Below are 13,863 nucleotides of genomic sequence, written 5' to 3' on the forward strand. Positions count from 1 at the left end.
ATTTTATTATAGTTGTAATTGCTTAAGATTTGTAATAAGCGAGATTGGGTTCGAGGTGACAATCGGTCGCTGAACGTAGCCACGGTCACGGGATGGATGTTTTATCTAACGGAGGTCTGGAGTGGTTGTATGTGTTTTCCGAGAAATGTGGTTGTGGCGGCATGCGGCCTCGAGAGCGGGCCGAGCCACGTGTGATGTTGCCTCGGAGGTGCCGATGCAATGGTACATACATTGTATTAGTAATCAAAACTCCAGGCAGAAACTGCCTAGCAACGGCGTTTGGAACTTTCTCGATGCTTCCAACGAGTGTGCCTAGCAACGGCGTTTGGAACCTTCTCGATGCTTCCAAACGGATATAGAAAACAAAATGCAATCGTACAGGGAGAAAAATCTCCACGAGGCTGGCATTCTTGCGACTGCCTTGGAGAGTGATACATCGAGCATTTACGACGATCGCATTTGCGTCTAAGTTAGTTTCGCTTAGTAAGGAGTTATCCCGGTGACCGTGGATTCGTTTGAACTCAAACATTGCTAATAGTATTATTTAATTTAATTATTCGTAGATCGTATTATTCATTAGGCTTAGTGTTTGTTAGACTTATTATTAGTCGTACTTATTATTTGTTAAGCTTAGTGATAGACCTGTATATACGTGTAAATAAAATCTCGGCTTTGTGAAACGATGGCTAGTCCACATGAAGAGTCGTCGCGCGCCCAAAATTCGAATCGTGACCCGACATCAGAAGTGGGATCAGAACCGTTTAAAGTGCTACAAGAGCAAATGGTCCTTATGCGCGAGTTAATTCAGACGCTAGCGCACAAACCGGAGGTGCAAAGACCGAGTACGGAATCTAAGGATGTAACGTTACCACGTTTTGACCCCGAAGGTGCGGGCGCCGATCCATCCGCGTGGTGCTCTCATGCTGATTTGATTTTGAAAGACCACCCGATGCAAGATAGTGCGTTACTTTCCGCTCTAAATCGCGCCCTAAGGGGTCCTGCTGCGCATTGGCTTTCACAAATGGTGCGCGGTGGAAAGCTTACCTGGCCAACGTTTAAGGAACAATTTCTTTCGCGTTTTGGTGGCAGAGAGACAGCCGCTTCGGCGTTAATAAGGATATCCAGAGAACGACCGTCGGAGACTGAATCCCCGGGAGCGTACGGTAGTCGCCTCCGCTCCATGCTGCAGATGAAGTTGCAAGATCTAACGATGCCCGAAGTGATCAATGCCTTCGCCCTATATATGCTGAGTTCACAAGATCGACGCTTTCGGCGACTAACGCTCGCGAATAATATCAGGACGGAGGACCAATTTCATGATGAAATGAGGATTCTCCCTTACAACGATCAGCCGACATTTTCGCCAAGAAATTCACTAACGGAACCTGAAGCTAAACGAAGCAGGCTATCAGTTCCTCGGATTAAGTGCTACCGCTGTGGTGCTCTCGGACATAGGAGAACGGAGTGTCGCCTGCAAATACAAACGGGGAAGGAGCAGGATATACGAAACCCGAAGGAAAAGCGACCAGCCGCATCGTCGAAGGTGACCTGCTTCAAATGCCACGAGGAGGGACATATCGCGCCTAATTGCCCATCATCGCGGAAAAGAAACTACGATTCCATTGACGAACGCCGGATCGACTCCTGTGTAGTGGAAGCTCCGGCTGGTAGATTAAGCCATCTGGGTGAGTCGTATCCATTTTACTTTGATTCTGGGGCCGAGTGTTCGTTAATCAAAGAGTCCCTAGCCTCGAAATTTTCGGGTAAAAGAATAACCGATGTGGTAGTGATGCGGGGGATCGGGAATACTTGTATTAAGAGTACACTTCAGATTTTGTCCACTGTTTGTATTAACGGTCTTACATTGGAGATAGTTTTTCATGTCCTTGCCGACGATTACCTAAAATACGACATCATGATTGGTCGCGAGATTTTGAGCCAGGGATTCGACGTAAATATCACGCAAAATAGCCTCGTTATTTGTAAAACAAAGGTCGTTAACGCTTGTGGTAAAGTCGCGGAAGATGCGGTCAACATTAACGAGGTTGACACTGATGTGATCGGTAACGACAAAGATCGATTAACCTCTGTTCTCGAAAAATTTAAAGAATCATTCATTACGGGTTTCCCGCGTACTCGCGTCAGTACGGGTCAGTTGGAAATACGGCTAATTGATCCCAACGTCACCGTGCAGAGAAGTCCTTACAGGCTTAGCGAGGAAGAGCGAAGAATAGTACGCGAGAGAATAGACGAATTAATGAAAGCACAAATCGTAAAACCTAGTAATTCGCCGTTCGCGAGCCCTATGATACTCGTGAAGAAGAAGGACGGCTCAGACAGATTGTGTGTAGACTTTCGAGCGCTGAATAAAAATACGGTCGCGGATCGGTATCCCTTACCCCTTATTGCTGACCAAATCGCGAGATTGCAGAGTGCGAGATACTTCATTAGCCTGGACATGGCTAGCGGATTTCATCAGATTCCCATTCATCCTAACTCGACGGAATATACTGCGTTCGTTACCCCCGACGGTCAATACGAATACGTGACGATGCCGTTTGGGTTGAAAAATGCACCAGCCGTTTTCCAGAGAGCCATTTTCAAGGCCTTAGGCGACCTCGCTTATTCGTATGTCGTTGTTTATTTGGACGACGTTCTAATAATCGCCGACTCAATAGATCAAGCTCTAGAAAGGTTGCACACTGTACTAAACACTCTCGTAAACGCCGGATTTTCTTTCAATTTCGCTAAATGTTCTTTTCTGAAAACGTCGGTACTTTATTTGGGATATGTAATTCGTAACGGAGAAGTTCGTCCAAACCCGGGAAAAATACAAGCTTTGAATTCTTTACCTGCACCGTCGACCGTCACACAGCTTAGGCAGTTTATAGGTTTGGCCTCTTACTTCCGAAAATTTATTCCTAAATTTTCACAAGTGATGAAACCCTTGTACGCACTCACTTCTAGTAACAAGCACGTAACTTGGACGGACAGGCACGAAAAGATAAGACAACAGATAATTTCCGTTCTGACCGACGCGCCGGTGTTAATGATATTTGATCCCAATCGTCCCATAGAGCTACATACCGACGCTAGTTCGGAGGGGTATGGAGCTATTTTAATGCACAAAGTCGAAAAGGAAAACAGAGTCATCGAATATTATAGTAAAAGGACCAGTCCCGCGGAATCTAGGTATCATTCGTACGAACTGGAGACACTAGCAGTAGTAAGCGCCGTCAAGCATTTCCGACACTACTTACATGGACGGAAATTCTTAGTAGTTACCGACTGTAATTCTTTGAAAGCCTCCAGCAACAAAGTAAACTTAAACGACCGGGTTTATAGGTGGTGGGCTTACTTGCAAACATTCGATTTTGACATCATGTATCGAGAGGGTAAACGAATGGCCCACGTAGATTTCTTTTCGCGAAACCCCGTAGACTTGAATCGCCGTATGATAGACAAGGTCGCAGAGAAAGAGATTAATCTGGCCGAGATCTCCGAAGATTGGCTGTTGGCGGAGCAGCGTCGCGATCCGCAAATCTCCGAAATCGTTAATAAATTACAGAACGAAGAGCTCGCGGAAGATGTCGCGAATACCTACGAACTGCGATCCGGTACACTTTACCGTAAAATACAACGAAAGGGCAGAACCCTTTGCATACCCATTGTTCCGAGAGGTTTTAGATGGTCCGTCATCAACCATGTGCATCAGTCAATTATGCACTTAGGATGGGATAAAACGCTCGAGAAGCTCTATGAGTATTATTGGTTCGAGGGAATGGCGAAGTACGTTCGCAAATTTGTCGAGAACTGCCATGCTTGTAGAGTTTCGAAGGCTAGTTCAGGTAAAATACAGGCTGAACTGCATCCTATACCTAAGACCGGCATACCGTGGCATACGGTGCACATGGACATAACGGGCAAGCTGAGTGGCAAGAATGACTCGAAAGAGTATGTCGTCGTCTTGATCGATGCCTTTACGAAATTCGTGCACTTACATCACACACGCAAATTGGATTCGCTTAGCGTTATCAAGGCACTTAAGTCCGCCGTGTTTTTGTTCGGTAGTCCCTGTCGGGTAATAGCAGATCAGGGTAGATGTTTCACGGGCCGGGAATTTCAAGAATTCTGTGCAAGCAAACAAATCAAAGTTCATTTGATCGCGACCGGTGCAAGTAGGGCCAATGGCCAAGTAGAACGTGTTATGAGCACGTTAAAAAATATGTTCACAACGGTAGAAACGACCGGGCGTTCATGGCAAGACGCGATCGGGGAGATGCAATTGGCTTTGAATTGCACCATCAACCGCGTAACCAAATCGAGTCCTTTAGAGTTATTGATTGGTAGAGCAGCAAGACCGTATGACTTATTACTACCTGATAACATCGAGGAAAAAGAAATAGATATCTCCAGTGTAAGACAACAGGCAATAAAAGAGATGGAAACTAGTGCTAGGTATGACAAAGAGAGATTCGATAAAACCAAAGCTAAAGTAGTTAGGTTTAATCCCGGTGATTTGGTACTACGCCAAAATGAAGAAAGGAACCAGACAAAACTGGATCCAAAATTCAGGGGTCCGTTTGTAATATCGGAGGTCCTGGAAGGAGACCGATATACCTTGAAAACACTGGATGGGAAAAGGTCATACAAGTACAGTCATGACAGGTTAAGGAAAATGCCGGATAGTTGCATTCCTGCGGAGTTGGATGTCTGTTGTGATGACGAGAACAGTGACCATGGCGATGTGAGTACCCCGATCCCAGAGGATCGTAGAATTATATGAGCCCAGGTGCGGCCATGGGATGGAGTTCAGTGCGGTCAGGCACTGGAAGTGACGATGTCACGAAGCTGGGAGCCGGTTTAGTACCGACAGCGACGATGTCACGAAGCTGGGAGCCGGTTTAGTACCGACAGCGAAAATGTCACGAAGCTGGGAGCCGGTTTAGTACCGACAGCGAAAATGTCACAAAGCTGGGAGCCGGTTTAGTACCGACAGCGACAATGTCACGAGGTTAGAGCTGGTCTAGTACCGACAGCGACAATGTCACGGATTTGGAGCTGGTCTAGTACCGACAGCGACGATGTCACGAGGCTGGAGGCGGTCTAGTACCGGCAGTGAGACAATGTCACGAGGCTGGAGGCGGTCTAGTGTTGACAGCGATCGTGTTACGAAGCTGGTTATGTAACGAACTTTGAGAGTATGTGCGATTCGAAGGATGAGACCCATTTGGGTGTGAAATCGAGAATGGTCCGTCATGTCATTACGACCCGACTGAAAGCACGCAGAATGCAACTGGCACTTTGAATGCTAATCACAATGATACTAATCTTGTTTCCTTTTGTTTTGTTGACGAAGGTACACCCGAGGACGTGTGATAGTCAGGATGGCCGTGTCGGAGATGAAAGGAAAGCCGAAGCCTTTCCTTGGAAATTTTGGGAACATCCTCTAGTACCTTAGCCTAGATTTTATTATAGTTGTAATTGCTTAAGATTTGTAATAAGCGAGATTGGGTTCGAGGTGACAATCGGTCGCTGAACGTAGCCACGGTCACGGGATGGATGTTTTATCTAACGGAGGTCTGGAGTGGTTGTATGTGTTTTCCGAGAAATGTGGTTGTGGCGGCATGCGGCCTCGAGAGCGGGCCGAGCCACGTGTGATGTTGCCTCGGAGGTGCCGATGCAATGGTACATACATTGTATTAGTAATCAAAACTCCAGGCAGAAACTGCCTAGCAACGGCGTTTGGAACTTTCTCGATGCTTCCAACGAGTGTGCCTAGCAACGGCGTTTGGAACCTTCTCGATGCTTCCAAACGGATATAGAAAACAAAATGCAATCGTACAGGGAGAAAAATCTCCACGAGGCTGGCATTCTTGCGACTGCCTTGGAGAGTGATACATCGAGCATTTACGACGATCGCATTTGCGTCTAAGTTAGTTTCGCTTAGTAAGGAGTTATCCCGGTGACCGTGGATTCGTTTGAACTCAAACATTGCTAATAGTATTATTTAATTTAATTATTCGTAGATCGTATTATTCATTAGGCTTAGTGTTTGTTAGACTTATTATTAGTCGTACTTATTATTTGTTAAGCTTAGTGATAGACCTGTATATACGTGTAAATAAAATCTCGGCTTTGTGAAACGATGGCTAGTCCACATGAAGAGTCGTCGCGCGCCCAAAATTCGAATCGTGACCCGACATATATATGTACGCTGGCATTGCTATGTTGGTAAATGTTCGATGTTATACGTGTCGTAAAATGTAACAGTTCTATTTAAAAAAAAATTTTCGTGTCTATGAGTACGTTAAAAGTTTAACTATAAAAAGTCTCATCTGAGCTGTGTTCCTTTATGTGAAGGTATTATTGTGTGTAATATTGTGAATTACGACTTTTCCTCTCCGATATTCGTGAATTGAATCACGGTCAACTCAGCTTGAACTAAAATCCTAACTAAAATCGTCACTAACAAATCCGATGGTCCCGTGCGCTAGGCACACCCATCCTTAGCTTTCCTCCGAGACAGCATCGTCTCCCAAGACAGTTCTGATTTTACATCCTTCGAACGGTCAATATCCTTCCACCCGGTAGGACACACCCACAGATCAGTCACTTATTCATCTCGTACATACGCATCAGCGTAACTGCCTTCGTTATAAGTTGTTGGAATAAACGGTGAAATATAACTTACTATACTGTGTCATATTCATTTAACCACCTCTTATCTTAACCGAAACAGGGGAACGATTACTTCGCGGCGTCGATTCACCGAATCGTAGCGAGAATTTACGCCTCTCGCTACTGCGACTGCGTCTCTCCGCGAACGGTCGTAACACATTGATCGACAGAAGTACTAAACTCTAATAACATAAATTTATATATTTTCTATTTCCCAGCCACCAGTTTTATAGATTTTTCTATCTTCTGTACTACTTTTATCCCTTTTATTTTTTCTTACATGAGATTATTGTAAATTTAATATCATTTGTTCGCAATATTTGTTATTTATCTTTCCTTGAATTTGAAATTTCGCGCTTCAATGTTGTGTGTTGTTCGACGTTTTATCGAACGATGTTTATCGAACTAGTTTATGAATACATACATAATCATTAAAGAATCTATAAACCTTACTAGTTTGTTTTTACTAAGTTTTGTTACAGAAAACATGTTCTCATAAGTTTTCAACTTTAATTTATGGAAATTTATTAACCTTAAACTATAAAATCATTCAATGAGTCTTTCCGGATGTTTTTATGTAGTCATAATTTCACATATCAGCACAGCTCCACCAATAGGATAAGAGTTACATGGAAGCAACAGAGGGGAAGAAGAACATATAGAGATCTAAAGGTTATTTTTGTCTCATTCAAGTTTCTGTTAACCGGCTTGGAAATTTCCTGTGCTTGTTTCGACTTTGAAGTCTTAAAAAAAAATTGTAAGTAAATAGTATATATATAGTATATATATCCGGAGTCAAAGTTTCTCTTTATAAATAATAAACCGTTTAAAAACTATATTTTGTATGTTTTTTCCTTATTCATAATTAAATAATAAATATGAAATACTTCTACAGAAAGCCGACATCCTTCAATTAACCGAACAGCAGATGATTTAAAAATTAGTAGTTGAAAGAAATAAATGTTATTACATGTTCATAATTGATCGATAAATTTAAATATACAATTAGAAAATGTTTCTTAAGTTTGGAAGAATATATAATCATGCTGAATGTTTTGTAGTTACGAAAGTTGTATACAAACATACATTGTACATACGACTAGTAATGGTACTAAATTACTGTTAGAGGGTCTTGGGTGTATAGAACCATATGGTTAAATTAATACTAGAGATAACGAATCGTGCGAATGTAATTAATATTTTGAAATGCGTTGTTTGCATTAATTGATAGTTTTCTTATAAACTTTTTTATAAACAATTTCATTGCTATAGAAAAAAGATAAATGCCGGTAATATGTCTATCCTACTTAAATAGAAAGTGCAATATTTTGTTATAATATTTGGCGCAAGTTTATACATTATTACATCCAAAAATAATATTCTTTTTATATCTAAGCTATATTAAAATATAAAGATACAAATAGCTATGCGAGTAGTTAGTAGTTGATACTTTTTACTTAAATTGTCTTATACTTCATAATTTGTAATAATATAATTCTTATCATCAATGATTCTTTGTTTTTACTTTGTATATATTATACTTCCAGGAAGATGCCGCTCTATAAATTGACTTACTTCCCAGTTACGGCATTAGCAGAACCAATCCGTTCTTCTTCAGCTATGCTAGTATTCCATTTGAAGATGAACGTATCAAAAAGGACGTCTGGCCAGAAATAAAGCCCTGTAAGCTTAAAATTTAAAGAAATTCTGTTTCTTAAATCTCATCTTTCCTAATTTAACTAAAGTAGCTAAATAAAGTAGAACACAATTATGCAGAGTATAACAGAGATTATTGTTTACTCTCCATTGCTCTATAAGATATGTGGGAGAACAATAGGTATTGTTAAGGAGACAATGCCCTTTGTTTGCTGATAAATTATCAATAAATTAAATTATATCTTTCCAAAACAGATAACAGGAAGCTAGATATTTAAGAAGCATCATAATCTGTTTGTTCGATAGAATCTTTGATTCTATTAGTTGTATGTTTTTAGTGACTCCTTATGGCCAGCTTCCTATGCTCGTAGCTGATAGAAGGAAGGTTGCTCAGTCTACAGCTATTTTCCGTTACTTGGCCAAACAATATGACTTAGCTGGAAAGACTGACTGGGCAAATCTTCATATTGATGCCACTGTTGATACTATTCATGATATTCGTCATAGTGAGTATCCAGTGCTGTTTTGCATAAATCTTATACGAATCTTGATAACAGATAGTACATATCTGTTCAGGTATTTATTAGTTGAAATCCGATTTAATATTTGATTTAATCGAACGATACACGTATGTCAACAATACAAGACAAAGGATTAAAAAGGATTGTAATTCTATCTTCAGTATCATTTAAATTTCGCACAACACTGTATTCAAATTAGTATAACATTAGCGAATAGTATTTAACTGAAAACAAATTTTCAGAAATTGCCGCCTTCCACTATGAGGAGGACGAGAAGGTCAAAGCTGCAAAACGCAAGGCTGCTGAAGAGACGCTGCCGTTCATTTTAGAACGTTTGGACCAGCAAGTGAAGGAAAATGACGGCTACTTCTACGATGGTACTCTCTCTTGGGCTGATTTAACATTCGTTGCTCTGCTCGATTATTTGAACTTTATGTACAAGTTTGATCTGATCGAGAATTACGAGAATCTGAAGCTGCTGGAGAAAAAGGTCCTCCTTCTGCCCAAGATCAAAAACTGGATTGAGAGACGCCCAGTTAGCGAATTCTAAACTTCACGATTGCTTATGGTTTTATAAGCGTTTAAAGATTGCGGTCTCAGTGTGTTGAGAGAATGAAGAACGAATCGTGTTGATGGAAGTTTGTATGGAATATACTGATTGCTTTTAACATTCATTAGTTCCAGTTATTACCGATATTTTTGTCATTTAGTCAGGGTTTTCCCTTTAGATTACGTTGTGATAGAGAACTATTATTTGTGTATTCCTACAGAACATACGAACTATATAAACTGTTGACACGATGTTGTGCTTTTGTATTATAGAGATAATAATAAAACCATCAAACAATCATTAATTATGTTTTTTATTATATTCATTAAGAATTGAAGATTACCTCCTTGGTGATCTTGATAATATCGTATTTTACAAATGTTGAACAAAAAAAATGTATGATTATTTTATTTAATACATTATGAGGGTTGCTTTAAAAAAAATACGAGTTACATATTTCTTTGAAAAAAGCATGATTTTTATCGATACAATAATGTTCTTCTGTTATCGCTTTAAAGTTGAGTACTTCGTTGAATACACGAGAGAACTCGCCTACAGCAAACAAGATACGACCGTGTGTAAAGTAATTAATCTGTTTGCTCGTTGCTAGCTACACATAAGGCTTGCGTAAAAAAAAATATGCATTTCAGTTCAGGCGGAGAATTATGTAGGAAGTCATTTTGTCGATCAATAACTTAGTTAATAAAAGATCAAATTTTCATGTACATAAATGTAAGTAACGTTCAAGTATTGATCATTACATACAATTTTTCTATAATTCGATATCTTGGTCACTTACATCTTACAAATGATATATAGATAATATTTATGAGATACATTGGAGCTATCTTTTAGTTAACGCCATTTTTTCTTGTTTTCTCTGTACTTTTACTATTCTTCCAAAAATATCAAAGGATCGATGACTTCAAATTAAACTAGAATTGCTTCGGTATATTGTCAATCAATGGCTATTTGTATGCACATCTATATCAAAGGAAAACCGATTGCAAAATTAATTACCCTTGCAACTCCGCAATCTGAAACTATGTGTGATCGACCTTGAAGATGACAAATCTCAATGTTTGAAGTAGTACAAAAGGATGATAATTTAATTTCGCTTTATCAAACTGTACAAAATTTGTATACACATACAGAAAAAAAACGGAGTTCAAACATTAATCAACATGAATTATCGGTTATTATTGCTGAGTAATTATTAGGATTAGAGCTTTGGAGTATCGATCGTATCGAGTTTTAACTATCGGTTTCCGCAATTTATTGTTTTTCTAAATTATGTCTGAATGGTATCAGTTTTTGAATATTTTATAGTTTACACTCCAACATACTGACGTAAGCTATCGAAAATAATTGTAAATTATGCAATATCATTTTTTTTATATTTCATAATCTAAATTTCAATCTATTTTTTGTATTTAACATCCCTTTTTTATTGTTCGTGTTCCGTCTTGTACGTTCTTCAAAAAATCTTAATTTTTTTTTAGATAAAATCTTGTGTGAATTTACAAAAAATACGATTCTTCGTTTAATTCTTTTCCCTTATTGTCTTTACATATTTGGAGTTTAAACGCGTTATAAGTACGTTTTTTTTTTAACATGATTACCTAGAATTCTTATTCTGAATAAATTATTTGTTTCCGCTTCATAACTGTTTCTAAATTACAGTGCATTTAATCATGAAATGCACAGTAACATTTTATACTTTTTACGTTCTAAGGAATTTTCAGGATCGGTTAAAAATTAAATTACAGTAATGGTAATACTCAATATTAATGTCAGACGTGGATACTTCACTGTTTTGTATAATAATTTGTTATCTTGGCATCGATCAAGGTATTTAATATACAAAGCGTACAGATTAATAAGAATTTTAATTAATCCTTCTTCTATAGTATTCACCGTTCTTTTCGAGCTCGTACCATTTCAAATAGACTTTCGAATAGATTTCAAAGATTTGTCTGTTCAAATAAAACGCGATCTTTTTTATTTCCCTATCAGTCGTCCCGTTACTGTTCCGTTGTTTCCAACAGATTGCAGATTCGTTTAAAAAACATTTGTAACGAAAAACAAACCCACTCGCAGAAATGTTATTCAATATCGCATTTATAACTTTCATAGACATCCTCCTCTCGTTGCTATCATTGTAAACAGATTGAAACTTCGTTTGCAAACACTCGCGATTAAAAAAAAAAAAAAAAGAAGAATTAATCTTAAACAATTTTATCTTGTGTTCCATTTATAATTTTCATAATTGTCTTCCCGACGTTGTATCATTTTAAATGGCTTTTTTCTATCCATCTATGTTGCAGCGAGATCAACGGTCCTAATTACTAAATTGCACGATGTGTTCATACAAATCACTTTTTATGAACGCGATGAAACGAAATGAAACCTAAGTAGAGATTTGTTTTCTCATCAAGTATAACGAGTTTTATACTTTGGATAGATTGCCTCGTTGTGAGAAGGTCTTAATCGTTTATAATTGCGATTAAGTAATTGCAATAAGTCATATTTTTAAGAAACGTTCTCACATGCTGTCACACACTCTAATTAGAAAAGGATCATGAAACATTCGGTTTATGATATTATTTGTTTGTAAATCTTCCTGCTTCCGGAAACATTTTTAAATATGAAAATATTTATATACAAAATTAAATATTTTTTTCAATATCAACACTTCTTGCGTTTATGTTGTCCTAGTCAGAATTATATTATTTCGTGTATCCTGTTGCTTTTTATATGATAGTCCTCCCGTTGGCCGCGGATTCGTTATCAAGCCTGAGGCCCTCGTCACTAGTGTCACTGTCGACAATAAAGGTACCCCACCCGCGACCGGACGATGGAGAACTCCAACACGGAATCGCAATCTCCCGCGAGCCCTGCCCGGGAGGGCGCCTCGAGCTCGGACTCGGAATGTGACTCGAGCTCGGATTCGGATTCAGACTCGACATCAGAAGTGGCATCCGAACACACGTTGTCGGCACGGGATCGTAAGAGTATCGTGCGCGCACTAAAGCGGTCGCTAGGGAAGAAGAAGAGGAAGAAGAAGAAGAAGAAGAAGAAAGGACACCGGGCAACCTGGGTATCGCTACCGCGCTTCAACCCCGAAGCCGCGGACGCAGATCCAGCCGCCTGGTGCACAGCCGTCGGCCTGCTCATGAGGGACCACCGCCTGAAAAACAGCGCACTGTATTCTGCCCTAAACCGTGCCCTAGAGGGTCCGGCAGCGTATTGGCTTACGCAGATAATGAACGGCGACGAGCTCACCTGGCCAGATTTTAAGGAACAATTCGCCGCGCACTTCGGTGGCCAAGAAGTAGCAGCCGCGTCGCTAATCAAGGTAGCCGAGGAACTACCGCGGGACGGCGAAACACCAGGAGCGTACGGAAATCGTATCATCACCCTCCTGGGGTCGAAGTGGCGAAATTCAACCAGGGAAGAGGTACTCGCCGCCACCGCCCTCCATCTGCTGGGCTCGCGCGATGAACGTTTTAAACGACTAGCGCTCACGAGTGACATCACGTCGGTGAAACAATTCCAAAGAGAAATGAAGCCCTTCCTATACACGGAGTGGCCAACGCCCCCGTCGTGGAGGTCATTAGCGAGCTCCGGAAACAAACGAGGCAGGTCTCCCGCCCCCTGGACCAGGTGTGGCCACTGCGGTATTTACGGACATCCGACATTCGAATGCCGCAAGAGGGCGAAGTGGGAACCGAAGAAGGACCCCCGACGGCCGGAGGAAAGCCGACCGGCTGCACCACCAAAAGCGTTGTGCTTTCACTGCCACATGCCGGGACACATCGCGTCTCGCTGTCCATCGCGGCGAGAAGAAAAACATTGCCCCGAGGACGAGCGCCGGGTCGATGCCTGCGTGGTGGAAGCCCCGACGGGTAGACTAAGCCAGCAGGCCACACACGAGGACGTGTAAGTGTCAGGATGGCCGAGTCGGAGACGAAAGGACGCCGGGGCCCCTCTGGAACTTCAGGAAAACACCCTAACCTTGCAACCTAGACCCTAATATAGCCATAACGAAACAATCGCAAGTCCAAACCGATAGCAATCGTACGTCGATCGGAGGATCGTGTGTACTGAGACACTCGACCGGAGTCTTGTTTCGGTGGCGTCGTTGGGATGACGAGCAGTCTTGCTAGAGAGCTGATCGGTGAAGGAAGTCGAGTGTCTTACGAGCAGGGAGTGGTGCACGTGTGAGTTAAAGCAAGGGAACCTGTCCTCCCGTTGGTCACGGATTCGTTATCAAGCCTGAGGCCCTCGTCATTAGTAGGCTCCCAATATTTTCTATTTGAGAAAACATACTTGTTGCTATTACAGCTACAAATATTTTTACAGTCGACGGTTTTGCCGTGAATCATTGGCTAACATGTAAAATCGAGAAAAAACATGGTTTATTGTGATGGAAATGTGGAAAACCGCAAAACC

General features: G+C 40.8%; 1 protein-coding gene, 1 long non-coding RNA gene and 1 pseudogene across 2 annotated transcripts in view; 2 read left to right on the forward strand and 1 right to left on the reverse strand.

Moving 5' to 3' along the window:
* Positions 1-13,437, forward strand: part of LOC126876030 (uncharacterized) — a 143,037-nt gene extending 129,600 nt beyond the window's left edge. Inside the window, exon 2 of the mRNA XM_050638948.1 lies at positions 12,244-13,437. Within this exon, the coding sequence (XP_050494905.1) occupies positions 12,266-13,354 (1,089 nt within the window). The 5' untranslated portion in view covers positions 12,244-12,265 and the 3' untranslated portion in view covers positions 13,355-13,437. The remainder of the gene's footprint in view (positions 1-12,243) is intronic.
* Positions 6,510-7,244, reverse strand: LOC126876054 (uncharacterized). The gene is made up of 2 exons (XR_007693913.1): positions 6,695-7,244; positions 6,510-6,580 (listed from the first exon to the last, which is right to left on the reverse strand). It is a non-coding gene; the product is annotated as an uncharacterized LOC126876054 (long non-coding RNA).
* Positions 7,345-9,712, forward strand: LOC126876034 (glutathione S-transferase-like; annotated as a pseudogene).
* Positions 13,438-13,863: the final 426 nt, after the last annotated feature.

Source organism: Bombus huntii, unplaced genomic scaffold (genome assembly GCF_024542735.1).
Source record: "Bombus huntii isolate Logan2020A unplaced genomic scaffold, iyBomHunt1.1 ctg00000062.1, whole genome shotgun sequence".
Lineage (NCBI taxonomy): Eukaryota > Metazoa > Arthropoda > Insecta > Hymenoptera > Apidae > Bombus > Bombus huntii.